This window comes from Lactuca sativa, chromosome 7 (genome assembly GCF_002870075.4).
Source record: "Lactuca sativa cultivar Salinas chromosome 7, Lsat_Salinas_v11, whole genome shotgun sequence".
In the NCBI taxonomy this organism is placed as follows: Eukaryota; Viridiplantae; Streptophyta; class Magnoliopsida; order Asterales; family Asteraceae; genus Lactuca; species Lactuca sativa.
The window spans coordinates 31,906,142-31,933,774 of record NC_056629.2 but is presented as its reverse complement, the minus strand read 5'-3'; the positions used below and the strand labels follow the sequence as shown (position 1 = coordinate 31,933,774).

Below are 27,633 nucleotides of genomic sequence, written 5' to 3'. Positions count from 1 at the left end.
GGGTTTGAAGATTTAAGTTGTTATTACAATATAACAACAAGAGGTATGTAATCTAACCTTCTTGGTTAATTTCGAAAATAGCAATCATGATTAGGGTTTAATTATGTGTTCATAATGTTGTGTATCTAATAGTGAAAACATAGATCCAATGCTAGGGTTGCATGTACACATAGGATTGTTTGTATAAAACCCAACAGTGGTATCAGAGCCTTTGGTTAAATTGTTTTCAATTAGTTTATTCAATTGTATGAACTTGCCATATTAGGGTTTATGGCCAATAAACCCTAGGTGGCTAGGATTTTCGAGATTAGGGTTTGCAAACCCTAATTTGCAAGAGTTTGAATAAGATCTTCAAATCATTTCCTTAAACCCTTAAATTTCGAAATCTAGGGTTTGTTTTAATCCCTTGATTTTCGAAATTTGGCCTCCTCTCAAGATAAGATCCTAAATTTTAGGGATTTGGATTATCCCATATCTTGTAATTATCCTCTAATTGTTATATATGGTAATTAAAGATTTTGCATTATCCTATCCTTAAATTTCGAGATCTAGGGAGAATTTTTAAGGGATTAGGATATCTTAAATGTATAAATGGTAATTATCCTCATATTTTAAATAATCTCTTATGATTTAATAATTAAATTAATAGTCTAATTCAAGATAATTATTAAAATCAAGAGTTTTAATATTTAAAATTTTAATTTATATGTCATAAATTCGAAAATTTTAAGAGACATTAAAACTCAATTGGTTTTGAAAAGTTTCAAAACTTGCCCTCAAGTTTTGGAATTTAAAAGTTGATTAAAAAGGTTTAATTAGGAATGTTAAATTCTAAAACCCTAGTATTGTTTTGAAGAGTTCAAATCACACCCTATGGTTTTATTAATTAATTAAGGTGTATAATTAAAAGAGGTTTAATAAATCCATAAAAGTTTAGGTTTACAATTTAATTGAATTAAAAGTATAATTGTTAAATTAGACCACCTAGTATTTTGAAAGTATAAATACACCCTATACTATATATAACATTAAAAGTCTAACATTATATATATGTATGAGTAAAAGTCAGTCTTACCGTTAGTAGGCCTCATTCACGAAGCTGGTCTATAAGGGGTGTTTAAGGAAATTGCCTATAGAATGGCGATTGAATGGGTATCCACTCTTACCCACCGCACTCTTGACTAGTGGAGGGTCGTTAGCCGAACGGGTAGGATCGGTCAAAACCTTTCATTATAAGTATAATAAAGTACAAAAGTAACTAAATGTTTTAAAAATTCCCAATCTTAGTTACTTAGGCAAAAGTGAATTGATGCAATTCCATGAAATTACACTTTGTGCCCTTGCGAAGACGTTAGTGGAGCGTGTGTGGTTAACCGGCACACTAAATGGTTCTAAGCAAAGGTAGCAAAGGGTGACTCAATGTTTGTCATAGTTCGGTGGAGCGTGTGTGGTTTACGGCACATCGAATAGGTGACTGTAACATGTGAGGGCACCATGTAAGTTTGCATGGTTATTCACACCCGCTTTGTGATCCTCGGCATCCCAGTCACAAACAAGAGGGGCATATCGAGATTTAAACATGCCATTGAAAGTTCAATGAATCTCAAAGGATCTAGGAGTTTTCATAGATTTAAAACTTCAATTTCTTTTTCGTTTTTCGTGGTGGAAATTAGTGAATCGTCATTCACTTACCTTCAAATATTCTGCAATTAGGGTTACGACATCCCTCTCCCGAGTTGTAGAATATTGTGTTTGGTCCTAGCCTTAGTATCTCATTTGGGTGATTTACTAAGGACTCAATCAATCAACTAACTTGAATTTGTTTTTCTCCTGTTTTGTAGATGCCAAAGTTCGACAACTATGGTCTTCCCAAATCCCGTGGAACAAGCATTCCACATGAAGATGATATTCCACGATTCAATCGAGGAACGAGAAATCATGCTTCACTTCCTCCTCCCCCTCCTATTGTTCTCCCTAACCCACATGATCGAAGAATTGAAAGGTTCAATATCACTAAAGCCCTATTGGAAGTGAAACATGAAGATGGTAAACCCGTGTGTGCCCACGTTTTAGAAATGAAATCACACATTGATAGGTTGATAATGTTGGGTGTGTCATTCCCAGATGAGTTGGCTGTGAATTGGGTTTTGCAGTCACTTCCTGAATCATATAATGAGTTCAAAAGAAAGTATTATATGATGGATCATGACGACAACCTCATTGACCTAACTTACATGCTCATTACTGCTGAATCAGAAATGATTTGGCAAAGCAATGGAGCGTATTTGTTGGGAAAAGTCAACCGACCATGCTTCCAAGGACGTTCTAGGAGAACCGACCTGCGTTTGCTGCCAAAAGAAAGGGCGTTGGATACAAGTCTGCCCAAAGAACCTGAAGAGTCCAGAAGATGGGAGAGTCAAAGAGTATGGTTGCGTTTCAGGTAAAATCCACTATCTAACTCCATTAAGTTCCTATTCATTGATTCTTAATACATAATGTGATAAGATTACATTTGAATGTTTTACAGGATCGGTGAAAAGAAAGGAAGCTTGGTGAAAGAGCAAGATGAATCTAATCACAAGGAATGGATCTTGATCGCATGGACTTGAAGATTAGATTTTGAGCTTAGATAGTTATGATAGAGTTGTTAGAAAATTTTCTTTTGAAATACATAGTTTTCAATGGATTTTGCATTGTAAGGACAAATGTTTTCCGCTGCTTTTATAAATAAAATAAATTTTGTTTGACTTATTTATTTATTTCTTTATTTCCTTGCAATGAAATCGTTATGAAAATTGGTGTATGCATATTTATACAACAAATGGATATGATTCTTATTTATGGTGTTTATGGAAAAGTCGAGAATTTACCAAATAGGGAGAGTTTCTCATCGCCCAAGTTTCAATTGGACAGAAATTTGGAATCACGCAACTTGGTTGCATGATGAATGAGAAAGTTCATATTTGGAAATTAGACTAATTCATTGACAAAGTGTTAAGCGAAGGACTAGGAGATCGAGCACACAAAGTTGCGTGTTGATCAAGTTCACCATAAGAGTAACAAAGATATTCGTCATGATTTACTAAATGTTTAGTAAATGTGATTATACTCACAAGATTAAGTGTAATTCTAGATTGATTGGAAAAGGTTTAAATCAATAGTAGAACGAATAAGAAGAATCAAGTAGGCAGAAAGATAAAAGTTTCTCCATTCTAAGAAGAAGGGAGAGTACCTTTTATGCTTTATGATAGGTCTTAATGATTAAGAACCATATCTCAATTGATCCTCTAAGTGAGTCTTAGTACAATTGTATGTTCAAGAAGAGGAATCAAGGATTGAAGAAATGGTTAGATCAAGAAGTCAATAAAACTTCATTCCAATAACAAGTCTTAAAGTTAAGATTGTGACAATGAGTGACAAGTATTAAGAAGGTTTATAACATTCATCAAATGTGGAAAGTTGTGACGTCTTCGATAAGACAAAGACCAACTAGGTTCAATTTATGAAGTGTTTTGATAAAAGCTACACTAACTCTTGAATATTTGTTTGTCAAGAAATGGTTATTGACAAAAGAATCTTATATGTCAAGGAGTCAGTGGGAGTTTTAATGGTCTTGAAAAGTTTCAAGAACAAATCAAATAAACCTTACCGATCATCACTAGCACACGAATTGTGGTTTACAACCTATCGTGTTGACATTTTTTATTTCTATGCCATTCCAATTGAGTTAATTATGTATGTGAGTTCTATGAGTTCTCATTTTGAACGCATAAAAGGCAATGCATCTTAATCAATGAAAGGTACATTGACAGGAAAGGGTGAGCTGCTTAACTACTTGGAAGACGTGGTGGGCAGCTGTGCTACCATAAGGCAAGAAATCAAGATTAAGAAAGTTCGGTCCATATGAGTTTGAATTTTTCGTAAACTTTGGTTTTAACAAATTCACATGGATAGGAACACATACATCGCTCAAATCTAAGTGTCATAAGATTTCCTCCTTCATGAAAATGATTGTGAGGAAATGCTTTCACTAAGAAAGATTTTAAGAAGATAGTGATTGTAAAATTGCATTCTCAAATTCGATTATGGTTACGGTATCCCTTTCCATGATTTGAATTGTGAGGTTTGGCAATTAGTCTTAATTGTTTAGACACACATATGAACTATCTAAGGCAAAGGTGTATAAGTTCAAGAAGCCTTGATAAAAGATTATCAAAGCATTAAGTATTAGAAACATGGATTTAAGAAATTCAATAGGTATTGAATTTCTGAAAGTTAAGATGTTTATGAATACATGTCGAAGCTAGTGGGAGCATAAGTGTTATGTTTTATAATAATCATCATGATAGTGGGAGCATAAATGTTATGATTGTATGATTATTACGGAACGTATTGCAAGTTGTCAATATTAATTATAGAAAACAAGAGTTATACCTTGCAAAGTTGTAAGGGTTGTAAAGTTGTTTTGCTATAATTAAGGGAGAGAATATTATGCTTCATTTCAAATCTAAAGGATTAGGTTGAGAAATGTTAATAAATTTAGTCAAGAGTACATAGTGTGTTCTTAAAATTTCGATTATGATTACGGCGTTCCTATTCACAATTCGAATTTTGAGAACATAGAAAATAAAACATTATGCGTCGTGTCCCATACGCTTCGGGTATAGGATCGATTGCAAATGCTTTAATGTTTGACCATTCTAAAATTTTCCAAATGTCGAGCGCATTTAGAGGGAAAAGGGACTAGAATTGGTTTTGATTAAAATAATTAAACAACTATCAAAGGACAATCCAATGTTCGACGATGATTGGTTGCTTGTGAGTAGTTGGAAGTATAGTATTAGAAAATATGGAAATGTTTCCATATTGGATGGACCATATCGACTCTATTATGAATAGAAAAGATTCTATTAAGAATGAGTTGTCATATGGAACATATGGAAGTGTGTCCATATTGGGAATTGAATATTGAGAAATTTATGACTAGATTAGAAACTTCTATGCAAAAGGATGTTCAAAGAATGTACTTTGAGTGAGAGATATCACGTCTATGGAATTGTCTTGTAACAATCTCCGATAGAGGACTTTGTAATATCATTGGCAATAGTCTTTGTGACTTTGGTGCAATGACATTACGAAAGGATAGTTGCATAGAATTTTAGAATCTAGCATATTCTATAAGTAGCAAGAATTTGATATTCTTTAACTTATGAAAAACGGATTTGGAGTTGTGAAATGAGAATGATTGGAAATGTGTTCAATTTGATCTATTTCACAAAGTGAGAACCATAGGTAAACATTGTGTGCATGCTAGGAGCATGGGATAAGCGTAATAATTCAAGTAAGAAGTTGATTACCCGAAACGACAAATAATGAGTAATCGATATGGTGATAAATAAAAGGTGTTTTATTTATACTCAAAGGTTTGAGGCCATATGGGATTAGTATTATTCTTGTGTTTCACATTTGCATGTTTTGACTTCCAGAATAATTGAATTTATTAAGTATAATCGAATTATTCGAACGGGCCACAGTCGTTCATATGTTGGAAGTAGGTATGAATGAAGACTGTCATGAATTGATGTGTGGATTGTCTAAAAGAGTATTAGACATAAGCAAATGTTTGCTGCAACGTTCGTGAGTGCTTATGAATATGAATTTGAGCATTGGATTAAACCCACGCTCACTTGGATCATTTCATGAACTGTATCACGAATGATTGGTGAGACGATAACATCTTATATTCTTGAAACCGAGATGTGTGAGTTGTATCATGCAAATTGGTTACACATTGATAATATGTAAACACACTAGTAACTTGGTGTTATAAAACATATTGTTGTGTGTGATTCGGTGAGTAAGTGAAAGCAAGCATTGTATCAAAGTTTATCCGTTCCTTTTATCCAAGTTAGGATAAAAGCGATATCTTTGGGCCCCTCGATGATTTAGTGATGACAAACGTAAATGCTCGGCCGGGCTAGGGCTAATTTGATTTGTTCAATTAGTCAGTCGTCATAAATCGGAAATCGAGATATAGTACAAAGAGAATGATTTGAAATCATATCTCATATGATATCTAGAATGGAGGAATATATGATCCCTTATCTAAAGGACATGGTTACTGATAAGATCAGAGTGTGACAGTGTCTTTGAGAGCTACGATTGCAAATCGAGGTGTACTTACATTTATAGTTACTAGACTTATCCAAGTGGGAGACTGTTGGATTAGTGTCTAAGCCAGTAACCATAATTGGTACATACTTGACCCGATTGTGCATGGTCCTTTTGGGTTGCCTTCACCAAAGCAACTTGACTGGAGAAATAATAGAGAAAGAGGTTATTATGATTTATTAATATCTTATATGAATAATATATTAAAGGAGTAATCATATTTGTTTAATTAATATTGGTCAATAATTAATTAGGAATTAATTTTGTGATCAAGTGTAATTAATTAAACTAGAGGGGCTGAATTGTAATTATGTGATAGTTACAAAATATGGTAATGGTTATAATAAATATGGGTTGAACGAATTCAAGGAGATAAGGATCCTTGAAATCGTCCAAAGGATAAAAGATAAGGGTTTTCAAGGCTTATCTTATGGTTGCTTGGTGGGCAAGCAACTAGATAAGGATAAGGACTGAAACCTAATCTCTACACCTATATAAATAACCCTAAGGCCATAAGAATTCGTCTATGCCTTGTCTAGGGTTCCTAGAAACGAATTTTATACCTCTTCCCTCTCTCTCTTGCTTCTCCATTTGCTCTTGGTGTTTGTGAGCCATTAGAGGCACTACACTTGTGGTGCTTGCTTTCAAGACTTTGGGTTTGAAGATTTAAGTTGTTATTACAATATAACAACAAGAGGTATGTAATCTAACCTTCTTGGTTAATTTCGAAAATAGCAATCATGATTAGGGTTTAATTATGTGTTCATAATGTTGTGTATCTAATAGTGAAAACATAGATCCAATGCTAGGGTTGCATGTACACATAGGATTGTTTGTATAAAACCCAACAGTATCACCTTCAACTGTTATATGGAAACCATATAACACAGGTGGAACACTAACTCTACTAGAACGTGTTAGAGGCAATGTTTCATCAACTCGTTCAACTGGAATCTCTTACTCAGGTTGAGTGTTAGTGTGAGAGGTTCCTTCATCGCTTGATTCATGAAGCTCTTCAATATCAATTTGCCTCCCACTGTCCTCTTGGCATATGAGTTCTCTTTCGCGGAAAACCCATCTCTTTGCTACGAAGACCACGTTGTCACTAGGTCTGTAGAAAAGATATCCAAAAGATTTATGTGGGAAGCCAATGAAAATACACCGCTCACTGCGAGGTTCAAGCTTTTTGTGAGTCTTTTCTCTTATGAAATCCTCGCAACCCCAAACCTTTATATGTGTCAACGAGGGAACCTTCCCTGTCCACATCTCGTGAGGTGTTTTGGCAACCTTTTTAGTTGGGACTGGATTAAGGATATGGGTGGCAGTCTCTAAGGCATACCCCCAGAATGAGTTTGGTAGCGAAGCCTGACTCATCATGGAACGAACCGACATTTCGCTCCAGAACATAGCATTCAGGAGTTGTGGTCTCCGTTCCAGAGTACCTATCCCGGCGTTCCTACTCCGGATTATAACCTCAATCTTTTTTTTGTCTCCTCTCTCTCTCTCTCTCTTTATATATATATATATATATATATATATATATATATATATATATATATATATATATATATGGTTAGAAAATATGTGGTTGTTATGTACCTAAGTTTATAAATAGAACCATCTAAACTATAAAGTTTTTATCCATATATATCCAAACTAATCATTATTTTGTTTACTATTCTTCCTTAATCACGTGACTACCAAGGTTGTAAAACTCGTTACTCGGTACCTTTTCGGCCGACTACCGAGTAGCGAGTACTTGGGAGTACTCGGAAGTACTCGGGGAGTACTCACATTTGGATATTTGTGTAGAAATTTTTTTAGGGAAATTATATATGTTAAAATCATAAGATAAAATCATAATTTGATTAAATATGTAACAAAACTGGATACATGTGAATACACAAAAAAATGAAAAACACATAATGGTCTCACTTCGTGAATAATTACTGAAATATTAAGATATATATGTAGTAATAATCACATGTATGTGTGTTAAATAATAAATCATTAAGTATATTATACATATTAATCACCGAGTTGACTGAATTTCACAACACTTCTCAGTTCGTAAGGAGCTAATCGAGGAGTACTCGGGATTATATAACTCGCCTCGGCAAAGGGGGAGTAGCGAGTACTCGGAGGAGTAATCGGTCAACTCGGCGAGTTTTACAACACTGGTGACTACTAAACCGATCGAATTTATGTTCTTTTTTTCCACTATGTCTAAGAATTTAAAACATTAAAAGTCATGAACATTGTTCAGCCTTATCAAATTTTAACAAATTTTAAAAGAAAAGTAATAAAATAAAGATAAAAGAAGAACATACAAACTCAATCAATGTATTCACAAATCATTGGATATACTTTTTTAATTGAATGACCAAACATTTGAATTATATTTATTAAAAAAATATTAGTTTTTTACTTTTCCTATAAACTTCGATGATTTTTACAATAAAAAGATATATAATTGATCTTTTTCATTCCATATTTTAACTCAATTCAATGGTATTTTATTAAAACAAAATTCAGAGAAAATAAATTTGGATTTGTTTTGTTTAAAACTAAATCATTTAAAAGGTTTTATACCTAAGTTTAGGTATATAACAACCACACATTTACTTTTCCATAAATATATATATATATATATATATATATATATATATATATATATATATATATATATATATGTGTGTGTGTGTGTGTGTGTGTGTGTGTGTGTGTGTGTGTGTGAATATGTGCTTAGAACCTTACTTTTAACCAAGTAATTCGTAATTATTTCTTATAAAACTGCTTCAAAATGAGTTTCTCAGAGAGTCGGCATGAAGAAAGCTTTAACAATCTGTCTGTTTACATTCACAACCTTAGGCAAACTAACCCGCATGCTTACACTCACATCAAAACGGATTTGATGGATCGTTTCGAAACTTGTTTTATGGCTATTGGATGGATAGTATGTTTGTTTTTTGCACCTTTTTATTGTTTTTTTTATGTTTCTACATCTAAATTAATTTGTTTTTGTATCAAAAAATACAGGTCCATGCATTCATAGGTTGCTTCTTGCCTGTCATCCTCATAGGTAATGTCCCTCTTAGAAGGGAGTACCTAAAAACAATGTTTATAGCGGTTGCTATCAACGAGAACAACCAGACCCTCAATATAGCATTTGTTCTAGTCGTGGAAAATAATCTCTACTGTTGTATCTGGTTCGTTATAAGGTTAAGAAAAGCTCTGAGACAGGGTAGGTAAGTATCGTTCATAACAAATATAGACAATGTCGTTAGTTCTTGTATAGAGCATGTATTCCCTAAATTCTTATCATTGGTATAATTCTAAAAGTGTGTTCAAGTATATGTGCACAAGAGGCGTCTCTGGCAGAACATTACAACATTTGTTCTGGATGACATCCAACTCATATACCGTGTATGATTTTTAAGAAAACTTCCGTCGGCTGACCCCTGATGCTCGTGAAATGCTTGCCAACATCGGTCATGCGAAATGGGAAAGAGCCTATTTCCCTAATATCCGTTGGAATGTCGTCAACATTAATGTTCCCCTTTTTTGTGTTATTGGTAAATCAACGTAATGTACCGATAATAATGCTTACGGAGGCAATTCATGACTACATTCAACGGACTTTTGATGAACGCAGATTAATGGAAGGTAAATATTAGATGAAATATTAATTTATTTAAATACTTGTACAAGAACCTTATTTGATCATATTTACTTTTCAGTAAGTTTGATTTTCGTACTTACTCCGTATGCTGAATTGGTGCTTCATAAAAGGATGCAAAAGTCTGTTCGGTGACAAGCAACAAAGATCCCGCCAGAGATCCCGTCTCCGCTCCCGTCCGAAATTTATCGAGTTTAATTTAAAAAAAAACTTGTGTTGTTGATCTGAATCGTTATACATTTTCATGTGGGAAATGGTGCAGTCTGGGTATAGCTTGCGGTCATGCTATTGCGGCACCACGTCATTCGAATATCCATGAATTACTTGATATGGTTAAGATATATTACCGAGCTGATGTGTTTCAGACTGCCTACCAAACACAAACTGTGCACCCTCTTCCCCCCTCCATTAGAATGAGAAATACCAGACCCTTTGATTACAATTTTATTGCCAATGTAATTTCAATTAATTATGTTTGTAACTGATTTGCATTGTGTAACGAAAAATATTATTATTGCTCTAATATTTGTTACATATTACAAAGATAGAAAAAACATAATTTATGTAACATCCCAATCTTTAGGTATGAAATTTAAGCATATATGTTTATATTTTCATGGCAACTCGACGAGTTGGAAGGCTCCAACTCGTCATGTAGAGTTTTAATGACTGCGACTTTTATAGGATCTATGCGACGAGTTGGAAGGCTCCAACTCGACGAGTTGAAGGCTGGATATGAAAACCCTAATTTATAGGGTTTGCACCCTATTTAAAGGACTTAACTCTCATTCATAGTGTCCCTCATCGTCCCCTCAGTCCAGAGAAACCCTAAATCATGCCTTTTCTTCCATTTTGAGTGTGTGAGAGTTTAAAGAGTGTTTTTTTGGTGCTTTTCTTGAAGAAGTGTGAAGTTGGTGGTGCATATTTGATTTAGTGTGCGACTTCTTTCAGAGTCTCTTTTATCTTGATCATTCCTTTCCCAGATCTCTTCTTTCAGATTCTCTTTTATCATGCCTTCATAGCTTGATCATTCCTTTGCTAGTCCAAACCTTTTTGGACCAAAGTGACAATTTTCGACATACCACAGGGGCCATTTGTGCAGTTTTGTCTAAAAATATTTAATAATAATAATAATAAACACTTCCTGAAACATATTTGTGACATCCCCAAAATCACGGCCATAAAAGACCGATTTTCATTTATGCTTTTAAAATAATTTCAGAGTAAATCCTTTTGATTTGAAAGAGTTGCAGAATTTCTTCCCAAAACAAAACATGATAAAATAATATTTATCAAAGCATTTCATCAAGAGATGCATTTTCATTTATATAATCAAAACTCGGGATGTCATGTTCTGATACAGACCATAAAGCATAAACGATAACATTACAAGTCATTCAACAAATATATACATATACAGACTTGTAAACAAAACAACTCGATGATTCATCCATCTTACGCCCTTGCGCCACTTCCTGTAATACAAATAAAACTAAGTGGGTCAGGCTTGGGAGCCTGGTGAGCATATAGGGTTTTCAACCCGCAATAAATATTTATATTTAATTTCACCAACCAATCACTATCCCGATTACCCATTCCCGTTATCCTCACTTTATGTCCCTAAAACAACATCTATCTCAAGGGACCTAATCTAGGATTTTCATCGGGACGGACATTACTGCTAAAGGGTTTCCTCAACAATAGATATCCTAAAGGCAACCATGAGGGGGATAGAGTACACCGGTGAACACATCGTTCACAACACCTACAGGTTATGAACCTGCTAGCGTTCCACAGGACTGTCTAGAAAGAGTCTGTGGTCGTTATCCATACTCCGCTGAATAACTAGATCAACAACAACAACAACATCGAGGCCTCTCATCTGTTTATTACACACCAACTATCTACCCATGTTCTACCCAACATATTAGTAGATAAAAATATATATTTTCATACATAGTTTAAAACCTGTATAGCATTTTCATTCAATACATATTCCAAATAACAGATGAGGCACACCCACATAACACGTATTTCATAGAAAATAAATCAGATCTATGAGATAGAAGAGAATGAATATACATTCACACATATAACAACAAAATTATACACATAACACGTATTTCATATAAAATACTTCATAATTATGCGTTAGAAGAAAGTAACTACACACTCACTTGATCAGAAGATGATCGGACAACACTATAGCTTGTAGAAGTAGTATTCTTCGGCAGATCTGGAAGACCTTCACAAAAACCGGACTCCTCGCGGGCAGAGCTTCGGCTCGGGAATCTTACTTCTCGGGATCTTCGGGACCTCGGGACTTGCTTCGGGGCTTGGGAATGATACCGGGGCTTCGGGGTACTTCTGGCACGCAAAACGATGCAAAACGGGAGAGAGAAGAGAGAAAAAGAGCAATTGAGCCGGCTGCCCTCGCATCCTATTTATAGGAGGCTGGAGCCTCGGAGTACGCTGGGCGTACAGCAGTACGCGGGGCGTACGCGTCCGAATCGTCATGGCATGCGTCATCCGAAGAACTCGAGTGCGAGGGACGTCACGCTTCGCTATACGCTCGGCGTACTTCGGATGAGTCCGATGACTCCCCTTCGGATAATACCGGATTTTATAATTAAATTTAAATATTAATTATTTAATAAACTTTGAAAATTCATATCTTCTTCATACGAACTCCGTTTTCGACGTTCTTTATATCCACGCGTAGGTGAGACTACGCTCTACAACTTTCGTTTAGACTCCGTCGGCTAATTTTGACTTTATTTTTATTAATTATTTTTAGTAGGCCGGGACAGAAAAACTTCGTTATAAATTCATTACTTCTTCGTTTGACGTCCGTTCTCGCCTAACTTTTCATCGTTTCAATACCAACAACGAGATCTTCGATTCTCGTTTAGATCGATTCGACTAAAAACCGCTCGATCTCAAATCGAGTATTTCGGGCTGCATACCGCTAAGTTGAAACTTCAATAAATCATAACTTCCCCATACGAAGTCAGATTTGGGCGTTCTATATATATATATATATATATATATATATATATATATATATATATATATATATATATATATATATATATATATATATATATTTGGAAACCTCGTTTCAACTACTACAACATTATCCAAAGATAACGAGTTTATTTTACACTTAAATTTTGACATTTATTTTTATTCTTAATTAATCAAACCACATAATTAAGCAATTAAGCACAAAACACAAAATACTCAAATAATACACTTCTATTATTTCAAAATGGGTTACAAAGGTTAAACTAGACTATTACATCAATGATAATGCCTAGCCTGGAAACGCGGGCGTTACAATATTCATAACAAAAAAAACATAATTGCAACTAGTCTATCATAATATTTGTCTGCACTTGCTCCGGTGCCATCTTTCAGATTCCTATATGCTTTCAATTTAAGTTTTAACACACTTTCTAATTTCTTTCTTAATTTTTTGGATGACTTTGTTGGTTTATTTTTTTTATCTTATTTGAAACTCAACATCTTCATTTTTTATCTGCAAAAACAAAATTCCAAAAAACATTTGAATACATTACCGTAAAAATAAATTATAATTATAAAATTATTGTATTTCAATTTTACCTTTATCGGACGCAATTCCGAAAACTCCTATAAATGGAATAAAATTTTGTCGTCCGTAAAACTCACTTTTTTAACAATATCCACACTCTTTGGACTAACATGAATTATTAAACAATGCTTAGAAAAAATTATATATTATAGTTATTCCAGATGATCATTCCGGAATAGATCATCGGATTTCGGACCACGTTCATCGTGTTCTTGACCTACATTACCATTCCAGAACCCCTACAATACCTAATTCCAAACTAAAACAGCCGATTAAAAATACATTACAAAGTACTTATCTGACATTCATACACGTACAATGAGAAAAAAAAAAGATAATCCAGATATTTCGGAGTTGTTCCTCGTATTCCGGACGGTTATGGAATACGTAACGTAAATCATTTCAGAAAATCAAATAGAAAGTAACTTAAAGTGTAGATCTTACTTGGTTTGACGAATTCATGTTCAAAATTTGGTGCAAATTGCAAGTAGATTGTGCTTCAGATAAGCTAATCCCAAAGCACGTATTTTGGATTTTTTGTGTGTGGGACCCATATGTATACCATTGGGTTACAGTAATAAGTTTGCGCCGGTTTTCGGGTCCAGAATGACCCATCCCGAACCAAAATGTTAGTTTTCAAAAAAAAAAAATTGTAATATTTAAAAAAAATCCAAAAAATGGTTAGATTATTCAAATTTTGTTTTATTGATTGTCATTTTATCATATTAACTTTTTTATACATCATGGACCCAAGTTATATTTTGTTCTTGATACAATGTTGATGAGATAGAATGTATACTATTCTCTAGACTTTTACTAGGGCTAAGTAGATAGCTCAAAATGACCTTTTATCATGTTGTTAAATCCTCTTTATATTGTCAATATGTAAGAAACCATGAATTACTATTTATTTTAGAAAACAATATAATGATATATAAAATATTTAACGTCGGTTGCAGCTAGCTATAAAGGAAAGAAAAAGACCTAGGGTCCGAGGATTGCAACATCGAAGAGTCGGACCACATGGATATAGTAAATACTATACTTTCTTTATGTTGGACTTATCTTTGTGTGTCTATTTTTAACTACCAAAAGCCTACTTGTGTGATGTTCAAGTAGACAATCGTATTTAGTTATAACAATAATGGTGATAGATCATGTTCCTGAAGGAGTTACTTCATAGGCCATCGTATTTAATCATAACACGAACATATATACAGAACTTAATCGGTTTTAGCCATTTAATTATGATTTTTTATGATATATAAAAATAGTTTAGAGGTAAACCAATATATGTTTAGTAGTCAAATCAACAAAATGATAAATATAAAGGTTTGTTATGATTTTATGTATTTTGTTATTACATATAAAGTGAATAATTACGATTAAGTTTGAGGGCCTGACTGAAAATAATAGTTTAAAAAAATTATAGTTGTTAGTCGATAAAAAATAACGTTTGGTAAAATTAACTAATAATTAGCTAAACTATGTAAACATAGAATATTAAGTTTTTATATGATTAGTAAATGATACATTTTGGATAATTAAAAAAAACTCAATAAATTTGTTGAAATGTTAGCAAGAACATTTTTTCTTTTAACAACAATTTGACTGGTTAGGTATTAGTGTTAATACTCTAATTCTTGTTAGTATCAAAGATTGAACCCTGATATCCTCATTCTCGCAAACTAAGAAGATATGCTTCTACCAATTGAGCTATTCCCAATTGGCAGCTTATACAAAATTGAAAAATAAACTAGCTTATAAATTAATTGTGGTATGCCAAAGACATTTTTTTTTCAAAACTTTGTTATAAGACCAAATAAACTACCAAACACTTTCATGAAGAAAAAAATATGCAAAATGCAGAAATGCACAACCATTTATCTACCAGCATTTAAGAAAACCTTTATATTTTGTTTATATACACCCCTTACATTTTCCAGTTATCTTTCATGTTTAGGGTTGTTTACTATTTGGTTAAAACTGAATTGTCCGATCGAACAATTTGGATTTGATTATTTGGTTCGGATATTCAGATTTTTGGATTGATTTTAAGCTAAACTAAATTATAATTTTGGATTTTAGATTGATTTTGGTTTATAAAATAAGAATCGAATAACAACTTATTATTTATTTTTAATATATATCTTTGATCATTTATACATTTACTAAATTATTTTTCTAATCATTAGAAACTTTGATCCAATATAATATTTTAATATGTATTTCTTATCAAAAGTTATTTGCCAATGAAATATTAAACTGTATTTAATTTTTCTTAATAGTTGTTTATAAATAATAATTCATAATTAAAGAGGGTTTTTAGTTAATTTTGTAGAGTTGACTAATATTTAAGTTATATATATATATATATATATATATATATATATATATATATATATATATATATATATATATATATAAATGTCTCGCATTTTTAAAAACCGATCCAAGTGAATTGTAATTTGGTTGGATCGTATCGAATTTGAATTTAGTTTGAACTATTCGGATCCATGTTTTGGAAACTGAAATTTAGATCGGATCGAATCAAACTGATCCATTCAAATGAATAGCCCTATTCACATTAACCCAAATCTACGATTTTTTAAAGAAATTATCGGTTGCTTTATGACATAACATTTATCTTTTTAGTTTAAAGATTAACATGAAAATAAAAATATGGGACGTTGCCTCTTATCTAAGGTAAATTTGAGAAATATATCATTTAGTCAATGATCATTTGCTCAAACAAAAATAAGTGACAACAGTTATTTTTTTCTCCATGTCAACTTAAAAACGAACAAGATAAATGTCATGTCATAAAACAACACGATATCTTTTAAAAAAACGTATATTTTGATAAATCTGAAAGATAACTGAAAATTTAACGGTTTTTCTGCATATAAACAAAATATAAAGATTTTTTTTTTTCTGAACGCTGATAAATAAATGATTGTGTTTTTCTGTAAAAAAAACATAAATTTTAAATAACCAATTATATTTCTTAACTCTTTAATATCCAAACACTTCCTGTTTTGGTATATTCCATAAAAATTTCAATATTGCTAATCTTGGAAAGTTCCGAAATATAACTATTCTTGTTGTCATCATCACAAAATAAAATGTCATCACTTTTTTGGGCTAAGTACACTAATGTAGTTTATCATTTTAGCGATATTCCTATTTAGTTATTGGAGTTGGCTAAAAAGACACACTATATTGCAATATGGACACCCTAATCAATTTTTTAAATGTTTTTATTGGCTGAAATTGCATTGTTTTCCAAAAAAGCTAATTATAAAGAGTTAATTATTGGTTGACTTTTTAAAAAGTGGTCAATAGGGTGTCCAAGGGGTGTCTTATTAACAACACCCTTAGTTATTTCCTTAGTAGCCCTTAAATCATTATAGCCCTTAAGTTACTACAGAAATAAAGAAATAATATTCAAGGTCTAATTGCTCTTCTTTTGTATTTTTTTTCAAAACTTTAAGACCTGTAAGGAGAGATGATTTTTCTTTTTTCTTTTTTTTTCTTTTTTTATAAATAAATAAAAAACCTGAAAAACAATATAATGCTTTAATTAAAATAATAATAATAATAATAATTAAATAACTAGATAGATAGTAGAAAAATATAAAATGTTCTCATGTATTTTACCTTATTTTGAATTTAAAAAGACCAAATAATAATTCAAGGTCTAATTGCTAAAATATGTTGTCTTCTTTTGTATTTATTTTTTTTTCAAAAAAAAGAAAAAAAAAACAGAAAAGTAATATAACACTTTAATTAAAATAGAAAATAATAATAATAACAATAATTAAATAACTAGATCGATAATAGAAAAATACAAAATGTTCTCATGTATTTTACCTTATTTTGAATTTAAAAAGACCAAATAAAACACTTTCTTGAAACCACGAGTATGTAAAATATCACAGTTTTCATGGGTTGAAAGGAAGTTCCATTTGGTTTAGCATAATAACATAATAAATTATTGTAACATACCAAAGTTAGAAACAACCAAAGGGCTTTAAGTGAACATAGGTGGACATCCATCGACAATTGTTATTTGTTTTGTGACTTTAGATTAGCACTTATAGTGCATATCCATTAGTTACCAAAAAATTGAAGAGCAAAGAGCAATTGCTACTTGCTTGTCCATCCTTACTTGGTGTTCTACGAGGTAGGTGTAACAAAAGCCCACTTGTGTAGGATTTGATACATTTAACTATCATATTTAATGATAACATTAATGATGAGTTGTCGCTTTAAAACCTTTTTCGGTTGTATGGAAGCCATTTGAGGTTCTAAAGGGCGTAGATACTAGTTGAGCCATTTGGGGCTCTAAAGGGTGTAGATACAAGTTGCCTAGTCCCCCCTTCAATGCAGTCATGATTATGTTTTGTGTATAAACTTGATATATATATTTTTAAATTATTATAATTTGGTGTTTGATGAGAGCATATAAATAATTTATAGTAACTTATAAGTTAGTAGTTTTGAATTTTTAATAAACTATTTGAGATAACTTATTGATAACTTAGTTTATAAATAAATAAAAAAAAAACTAGTTTTTCAACTAGCACGTCTATGAGGTGGTCAACCGTGATGTTCATATAGCAAGAAATATGACACTTATATTGAATTGAAACTTGAAAAATGAGACCTCATTTATGAATTATTATATATTAACTCCTAAAATACATCAAATGTAAGAGTTACGGGCTTTTTTAACAATACATAAAAGATTAAGCCTTTGGCTTAAGTTCTTTTTATTTTATTAAATATAAAATACCATACAGGGCTCAATGCTCCATCAAATGATACAACTTTCTCTTCATCAATGCACCAATCCAAGCTCTTCCCAGCTGAAAATGAAAACTCACAATCAATTGTTGCAATACCATTACAAACATTGCTAAGATATGGGCCCATAAGGCTTTTCATCATCTAAACTACAACATTAACAAGAAATAAAAATAGAAATTAAACAAAGTTAACATCAATAGAGAACACTTTAGGTATTTTTCTTGTTAACCTACTTCACTTATACATTGATGTCGTATCTTTGGTCGAGGGAGATGATGCTAAAGGTGGAATAGGTTGGTTCCTATTAAAATTACTATTTTGGGTTGGAGAACTTATGTGGATGCTTGCTTGCTAGATCTAATCTGGATAAAAAAAACAGTGGATTTGGATTTTATTCTTTATCCTATTTATGAAAATCATGTGGGGTCGGTTGATTTAACAATGGTAGTGTGTAGATGTGGTTGTTTTAACAACTATACGAGCTTACCACAATTCATGGCTTTTTAAATCAAAAGTTCTTAGGAAAGATGCAATGTTTGGAACGTGATTTTGAATTTTGATAAATTATTTGAAATAATTTATTGATAAACTAGTTTATAAGCTAAAAACTAGTTTTTCAACTACCTCGCCAAATAGAACCTATGAGGTGATAAACCATAATGCTCACATGGTTAGAAATATGATATTTATATTAGCTTGAAACTTGAAACCAAGACCTCATTTATGAATTATTATTTATTAATTTCAACTCCTAAAATTCATTGGATGTAAGAGTTATTCAATAGTCCAGAAAAAGATTAATCTTTTGGCTTAATTTTTTTGTTGCTCCTAAAGAATAAAATACCGATCGACAGCTAGTCGACAACCCGATGCTCCATCAAATGATACAACTTTGTCTTCATCGATGCACCAATACAATCTCTTCCCAAATGAAAATGAAAACTCACAATACCATTGCAAACATTAATAAGAGATGGGCCACAAGGCTTTTCATCATATAAACTACAACATTAATTAGGAAAAAAATAGAAAGTAAAACAAGCTAACATCAATAGAGTAGACTCAAGTGTGTTTCTTGTTAACCTAATGGACTTACACATTTGGTCATGGGAGATGGTGCTAAAGGTGGAATATGGAGTAGGTTGGTTCTTATTAAAATTAATATTGAACATATTTTGATTACCTTACCGACAAATCTCAATATGACATGTACTTGACACGCAATAAACAGATGTAGATAAGATATTTCAATACGTTTAATTAAACATGTTGACAAAAGCACAAATATTAAACATGTAAGATTTTGGTCCAAACTTTCAATACAAAAATGAGCATTTATATATGCAATTTCCTTAAATATTTTAAGTAAACTTGGCATGCCCAAATCCAAACCCTAATGTAAATGAAAACCTTATGCCCAAATCCAAACCCTAAAACATCTGGTAAACTTTGAAGCCCCTAATTATCCGCTTGAATCTCATTTGGCAACTTCTTTCACTGTGATTTTCCCTCTTCTAAATTTATTATGAATTTTACCCCCATTGACTTCCAAACTACTATTTATTTTATTGTTTTGAGAATTGACTTTTTCTTTTCCCCCTCCTGACTCATGCTTTTCCAACCTATTTAGTGTTTCAGTCTAATGTGACACACATATTTACAAGATTTAAACCCTAAACCTGACACGACTCAATACGAAAATAAATATGTTGATATGATATTAATTATTTAAACATGTCGACTTATGGTCTAGGCGTCTCAACCTGTTTAAGTGTTTAAGTTTGAACCCAATTGTCTCAACTCATTTAGGTTTGAACCCGACATGACACAATGCATTTGCCAACCCTACCAACTACAATAAATTTATAGTAAAAATGAAAAGAAATTAATGAGGACAAATTTGTAATATGTTAGAACTCAAAGGAAAAGCCTTGGGACATTTTCTTTTTATTCTCATTGACTATTGTATGTATAGAATGTTGAATAGATAAATAATATATGTTGTAAGTAACAACTATATGAACAAAAGTTGTTTCTTTTTATTAAAGACCAAATGAAAGTCTTAATGAAAGTGTAAAGACCATTTCACCCTTCCTAAAAAGACAGAAAACCTTTTTCTTTCCTAACTATCTCTATTAAGTCGTTCTTTCTGCATCAAATCCAAAAAGAAACACACACACACACACACACACACACATATATATATATATATATATATATATATATATATATATATATATATATATATATATATATATATATAATCATGTCCTCATCAAAACCCATTAAGTCAAAACAACAAACATCAACTTATTGTCATTCCTATAAAATAACAATTCAAAACAAATTACATCATAGGCATGTCTAGAGCTCGTAAAACATCTTTAAACTCAAACTCACTTGTGTTTTTGTTAAAACGTTCAACCAATTTGTACCTCGTGTCATTTAAATAAAAAGATTGTGCAGTTTCCAAAAGCCATTTTGCCTCTGAATCGGTTAATTTGCTTGTAAAGACAACATCACCTCTAATAAGAACTAAATCCTTTGTTTCACAAAACTCTTTGTAATGAGAAATAGTGAAGTAAGGAGAAGCTTGAGTTCCTCTTGCTTTGTAATCTTCAAGTCCAGTAAAAATAATATGTGGCATTTGTACTGTTTTACAAATTCATAAATATTAGAAAATAAGACCAAAAAAAAAACTTTTCTAACAAAAAAAAATCAAACCTTGCATAAACATCGTTGTATAACCGCTTCCTTTCCACACTGGAATCACAAAATATCGGCTACAAATTACAAAATAAGTATTTTGATCAGTTTGTGTAGTTGTGTAGGATTCCACAAATTAAAGAATCAAATTTAATAACAACAATAATGATGATAGAGGTGTTTGAAAAACATTGCTTTCAGTTGTCACTTACCAATCAGCAGCTCTGTGTTCAAGCAATTTATACAACTTTGTCTTCATTGATGCACTAATATGACCTCTTCCAATGTGAAACTGAATACAAAGTGTAAACTCACTATCAGAAGGTGAAATAACATTCATAATAGATGGACCCATAAGGCTTATCAATTATCATCAGATATCTTCAGCAATATTATAATGGAAAACAGCTATAATATTCTATCAATCTTTTGTTCCTGAAACTGAGACACCTTTCATTATCTAGATCACAAATAATGGAAATCAGTAGTAAATGGAGTTTCGAATTGTCAGCAAATGTTCTTAATAAATGAGTTGAAATGTCAGACACAACTAGCATGCTCATTAATCTAAGGGAATTGAAATTTAAAGAAAAGAGATAATTTAAAGAAAATTATTGGGATTCAAATGGAGAGAAATCAACAAGTTGGTGAAAGTGAAAGGAACATACATCATCCCAAATTGAAGCTAGATCCTCTGGAGTTTGAAGCTTTGCTCTTTCAACATCAATGAGGGATTCCAATGGCTTGTGCTTCAATGGAGTGAAGCCAGAGGCAAAGCTTGAAAAGCTGTGGGTGGGAATTGAAACCCCTTTGTGAAAGTCCCCTGGAATGGAATGCTTTATTCCCGACTCTCTTCCCACAGAAATGGTGAAAAATGATGAACGACATTCGGCTGAAGATAGTGCGCGTCTTGAGAGTCTGGTTGCTACACGTAGCATCGTGATTCTTCTCTGTTATGCAATGTAAAAGAAAAAGTTATAGATCTTTCAGAGCTATACAGATAAGATATCAAGAAACAAAGTGTATAGTAATAACTATAGATCGATCGCTATTTGACTATTTCCCAATTGAAACGTTTCATGTTTGACATCGACAATCAAAATGCAGCTCTCTAACTGTTGCTACAGAGAGAGAGAAAAAGACATTTCGAAGTTGGATTTGGGTATACTTTAACCTAAAAGCAACACGTGTCTTACACGGGCTTGATCAAACCTCTTACAGGCATTTCGTCGAACAGTTGGAATGCATGATATGTATGCAACATCGGTAATTCAGCAGAAAAGAATCGAAACATGTCACAGTCACGAAATTGAAAAGACTAATTACAAGCGTATAGATCTTTATTCAACAACATACTTTTGATAGATCCACCTAAGCAACTTGTGAAAAAAATGTAAACTTTCCTATAGCTGTGTACATAATAATCACATCAGTAACCTGTACTCTGTTGTTATACAAGAGAGCCAACTGCAGGAGCTGATAAACGGAGAAACGGTGGCCGGAATGAGATGCCGGAGCTTCTTCGCTTGGTGAGAGAGACACAAGGCGTACGATGTCGTTTGAGCAACTTCTCTGTTCTTCGATCGATTCATTCAATCCCGGACCTACAAAGGCTACAACTTGAATTTTTGCGGTCTGGATCTTGAGCCCAATAACTTAAATTTAATCCCAAAGTCAAAGCCCAAGATTTATTCATAAAACAAGAACCCTAATCCATTCTCATCCCTATCTTGGCCAATTTTTGATTAAATTGATGTTTGGGGAGTGCCTTTTAAGTGTCTTTTGATGTTAATGGTGTGATGGACTTATGGAGGAGTTTAATATCATCAAATCAAAGACACCATAAAGCAAATACCAAATCAATGAATAAGACAATGAGATATTACTATAATAGATTTGATAGTCAATTTGTGGTTTTTAGTATTGGTCGTTTATGCAATTGCCGACTTCCATACGACCATATAGGGACCCATATAAATATATCATAAAGTCATATGGGGCACTTGGACAACAATTTTGATATTTTGTGTTTTGGTCTCTATTTGCATTCCAGTGGTTATATGGGGTCCTAAGATTTGTGTAAGAGGTATTACAAGTTTGTATATGTGACTTGATTTGGTTAATCGAGTCGTTTTGGATGTTGCAGGTGTCATCAAGATTTTGACATAGTACTTTCTCACCACATGTCCTATAAAATAATGACTAACAAAAAAACACATTTTATAATAACATATTTAAATTATGATTTTAATGATTTTTTATCATGAGGATCATATCCTATATGGGATGCATACAAAGTCATGGGGAATTGGTGTTTTGATTTTAGTACGACTTGAACATTTGATGTGAGATATGAGGCTGTCCGGAGTGGTCACCAAATCACACGTGGGATGCTGACTTGGACACCTTGGAGATACGTGAACACTGACCCCAGGGTGGGTGGGTTGGCTGTGGCGTGAAGGGTGAGATGGAAGAAGACGCAGAAGATGATTGGCTGCTTGTTTTCGACCATTGCTCATGACAGTTTCCGCTATTAAAAAAATTGAATTAATTATTTCTTTAATTTCTATCTATATATCCATTCACTTACACATAATTTTCAAACTAAAACACACACGTACAATCTTTCAAAACAAACACTCTCTTCTACCTATGGATCCAAACCAAAATACCCTACCCATCCCAGACAATCCAAATGATCCATTATCAAATCTTAGCTACATGCAACTAATAACATCTATAGTTCAACAACAATCTCTATTTATCAATCTTCCATACCACCCACACTACTACTAACACCAACAACCACCACAAATCAATCAACCTCAATTTCAAGCCTTTCAATAACAATATTCTCCGCAATTTCAAGTCCAAACGTCCCAACGCCAACAAACTTCATAACCATCTCAAGTTCCGTTATCTCAACCCATAAACCTCGACAATGACGACGACGGTGAATGGGTTGAAGAAACACAACCAAGTCGTAGAAGGCAAAAAAATCAAAAGATCCAAAAAAAGTACGCAATGGACCGAGGAGGATGAGGAAACTTTAGCTAAAGCTTGGATTTTCATATCACAAGACAGGGATGTCGGCAATGCGAAAACAAGTCAAAGCTTTTGGAATCGTGTTTTAGACCACTTCCACGCTTTATTAGGAAGGAAAATGAGTCGGACATACGACTCGGTCAATGCAAAATGGCGTGTCCTTCGAGCGGCTTGCACCAAATTTAACGACATATTTGATAATTTTAAAAATATGCATAGAAGTTGTAGCAACAATTTCAACATTTTTATAAACCGCGTTGTACCAATACAAAATTACCAACAATGGTAAAACATTTTCCAACCAAAAGCGTAGGAAGTTTGTCGCAATGGTCCAAAATGAGTCATTTATCCGGAAACAACGCATTCAGGATCTACCACCGGTTCCAACAAAAGGCCAAGAACGTCCGAGACAGACATTGGTGTTAACCTCGACCTCAATGATGAGTTCAACGCCACCGAGGGGGAGGATCCACCGGACGTCCAACTTCGTCGACCACCGGAAGGGTAAAGCGAGAAAGGGGTCGTCTTCTAGCGGAAAATCAACCAACGAAGACGTATTAGCGGAGAAAATCGACAAAACTCTAAATTTTTTAGAAATTGTTTTTTTAGTCAACGGAGGAAGCTCGTCGACGACAATTGTCACTCACCGATCTTCAAATTATAAACACGGTGTCGCAACCAAATTTCGACCCAAAAAATTTAAGAGTGTTTTTAAAAATTCAACAAAAAGTTCTCGACAAATGTCGCAACTAGATTCTATGTTTTTATTTTTTTAGTAATTTAGGTTTAATTTCTATGTTATTTTTATGTTTTTTTTTAGTATTTTAGTTTTCAATTTCTATGTGTGTTTTATGTTTTTTTAGTAATTTAAGTTTATTTTTCTATTTTTTTAGGTTTAATTTCCTATGTTTTTTAGTTAACGTAATGTGGTTTCAATTAATGTAAAATATTTTATTATGTTTTTGTTTAATTTAATCATAAAAATATAATAAAATAAAATTGTCGAGTGGTGACTATTTCTTATGTCTAGTGGGTTGGTAGTGAGTTGGTGATGAAGTTGACGTGTCGCAGAGGCGACCGCACTTTTCGGTGAGTTGGTGGTGACCACTCCCTATAGCCTTAGTGACTCTTTGATCACTTTTGTATTGCAATGTGCTATTTGTTTTTAAAATAAGTAACTGAAGCATCTCTGTAACCATTTGCAAAAGAAAACATGGATCACACCTGTATGTGGTCTGTAACCATTTGCAAAAGAAAATATGGATCACACGTATGTGATCTGTAAGATGAAGATTGTTTTTTAAATTCTACAAACTGTTAAAATAAATTAATATTTAAATAAATTATTTTAAAAAATGCTTTTTTCTTCATTAATTTTTATCAATAGTTATATATATATATATATATATATATATATATATATATATATATATATATATATAACTATATTGTTAATTCGAGACAATATTCATGCATAAATAGAATCAGTCAATTGATTCAAATCGTTTTCAAAAAGAAAAAAAATGCTAGGCAAAAATTCATGAAACCATCAAATTATCCTTAAAAAGAGCTAATTGCAATATATATATATATATATATATATATATATATATATATATATATATATATATATATATATATATATATATATATATATATATATATATATATATATATATAGAGGTTTAGGTTCTACGGAAAACAAAAAATCCTAAAAATCATAAAAATGCATAAAAAAATACGTAGAGATCACAAAAAAAAAATTGAATTTTTTTATGAAAAAATCGCTACTTTTACTATAGATTTGTTGAATTTTTTTTTGAAAAAAACCAATTTTTTTTTATAAAAAAAATTGATTTTTTTTCAGCGATTTTGTTAAAAAAGTAGCGATTTTTTCATAAAAAAATTAAAAAAAAAGTTTTGTGACCTCTAAGTTTTTTTTTATGCATTTTAAAGGTTTTTTAGGGTTTTTTTTTTGTTTTCCAAATAATCCTTCCATATAGTCGGTCCATGGGGAGTTCAGAAGGTGTTCAGCCAATGAACATGGCCCATACTTTTTTTTAGCATTTATAGTAAGTTGTGTTCAGTTAAGGGCCTAAATAGAAATTAGGTTTGGTAAGCATCAAGCGACACAACGCAAGGAGGAGCAGGAAAACCAATTTTTTTAGGGAAAAGAAAAAACGCTTCGATTTCTTCTTTTTCACTGATAACGCACGGGTACAAATTAAATCATTCTCATGACAGGAAACAACGAGATTATTATTGCTTAATATCAGTAGGTTTAAGAGGCAATCATCAATCTTACTAGTTACTTCTCCCTTCACGAAATTCTGAAGGCTGAAGCAACGATTTAAGATGCAATCATCAATCTTGAGGTTTCAAAATCAGAAGGTAAAGGATTTTTGAGTTTTGAATTTTTCTGATTTTTTTTCTACTTCGTTTTTTATGGGTTTGTAATAAGAAAGTAAGGAGCTCTTATTTTTTGATTTTGAAGGCATAGACAAAGTATTTTTGAAAACCGAAAGGCAGAAGGAAGTCGGTTTCGAAAATCAGAAGGAATAAAGAAATCAAATTTGATTCTTGAAGGTACAATCAACTCAACTTCTATTTTTTCCTTTTGGGTTTGTTTTTTATTTTTATTTCTGATTATTTATGATTTATAAGAAGTAAATCAGTTTTTTTTTCTTTCATTCTTTTTGAATCCTATTTTCTTGATTTTAGATGCATTGAAGCAAAAATCTTTGAATTGTTAATCTTTCTTTGAGGTTTAGAAGTTTATGATTTTTAGATTTTTTTTAGTTTCAGAAAACTAGAGGGTAACTTTATGATTTCTGATTTTTTAGATAGAAGCAAATTATAGTTTTATTTTTCTCATACTATAATATAACTTGCTGGTTTCATTTTGTTCTTTTTACAGTTTTATTAGAAGCAAATCATCGATCAAAGTTTTATCTTCAGAATCAAGAAGAGAAGCAAATCCACACATCAGAGCATTAGAAGGATTACAGTTTTCAATTTGAAGCAAATTTGCTTTTTTTTTTTTTTTTTTTTTTTTTTTTTTTTTTTTTTGTGTGTGTGTGTGTATTATTTTTTCATGAAAATTTAACTTATGTATTTTACAATAAAAATGAAAAAGTATAATTGGTTTACTTAAATGTTTAGATCTTTCTAGTTTTAGGGCCCATTTTTTGTTAAAATGCACAGGGCCTTCAAAATCTCCCGGCCGACCCTGATATATATATATATATATATATATATATATATATATATATATATATATATATATATATATATATATATATATATATATATATATATATATATATATATATATATATATATATATATATATGCATGAAACCTATCTATGGGAAAATTCAAACAAATGATTCAAAGGTAATCAACACAAAAAATTGAATTTATTAGCATAATCTTTAAACATATGATAATCGAGGTGGTTGAACAAGAATATTTGCTATTGTTTGCTAATTGATATCGTCATTTATATTCATATATTTTATGTGACATATTAGTATTTTTAGCTTTATTTTGGTCTTAAATTAAGATATATGATACTTATTATTTTTAAATTTCATTTTGTAGC

At 31.9% G+C, this 27,633-nt stretch overlaps 1 protein-coding gene across 2 annotated transcripts; it reads right to left on the bottom strand.

Annotated features, from left to right (window-relative positions):
- Positions 1-20,563: 20,563 nt before the first annotated feature.
- Positions 20,564-22,798, bottom strand: LOC111892055 (uncharacterized). Of its 2 annotated transcripts, none has more exons than XM_023888116.3 (5): positions 22,422-22,798; positions 21,653-21,934; positions 21,197-21,276; positions 21,003-21,061; positions 20,564-20,930 (listed from the first exon to the last, which is right to left on the bottom strand). In XM_023888116.3, exons 2-5 carry the CDS (start codon positions 21,920-21,922, stop codon positions 20,626-20,628), a joined length of 714 nt encoding a protein of 237 aa, XP_023743884.1. In that variant the 5' UTR covers positions 21,923-21,934; positions 22,422-22,798; the 3' UTR covers positions 20,564-20,625. The 2 variants fall into 2 exon arrangements, with proteins under 2 accessions (XP_023743884.1, XP_023743885.1); XM_023888117.3 differs by lacking the exon at positions 22,422-22,798 and adding an exon at positions 22,020-22,405.
- Between the last annotated feature and the right edge of the window lie 4,835 nt (positions 22,799-27,633).

Coding starts and splice junctions, on each gene's coding strand:
- LOC111892055 (XM_023888116.3), bottom strand. CDS start 21,922: ATGCTACGTGTAGCAACCAGACTCTCAAGACGCGCACTATCTTCAGCC. Junction 21,062..21,196: donor GAACACAGAGCTGCTGATTG/GTAAGTGACAAC, acceptor TGTAATTTGTAG/CCGATATTTTGTGATTCCAG. Junction 20,931..21,002: donor TACAACGATGTTTATGCAAG/GTTTGATTTTTT, acceptor TTTGTAAAACAG/TACAAATGCCACATATTATT.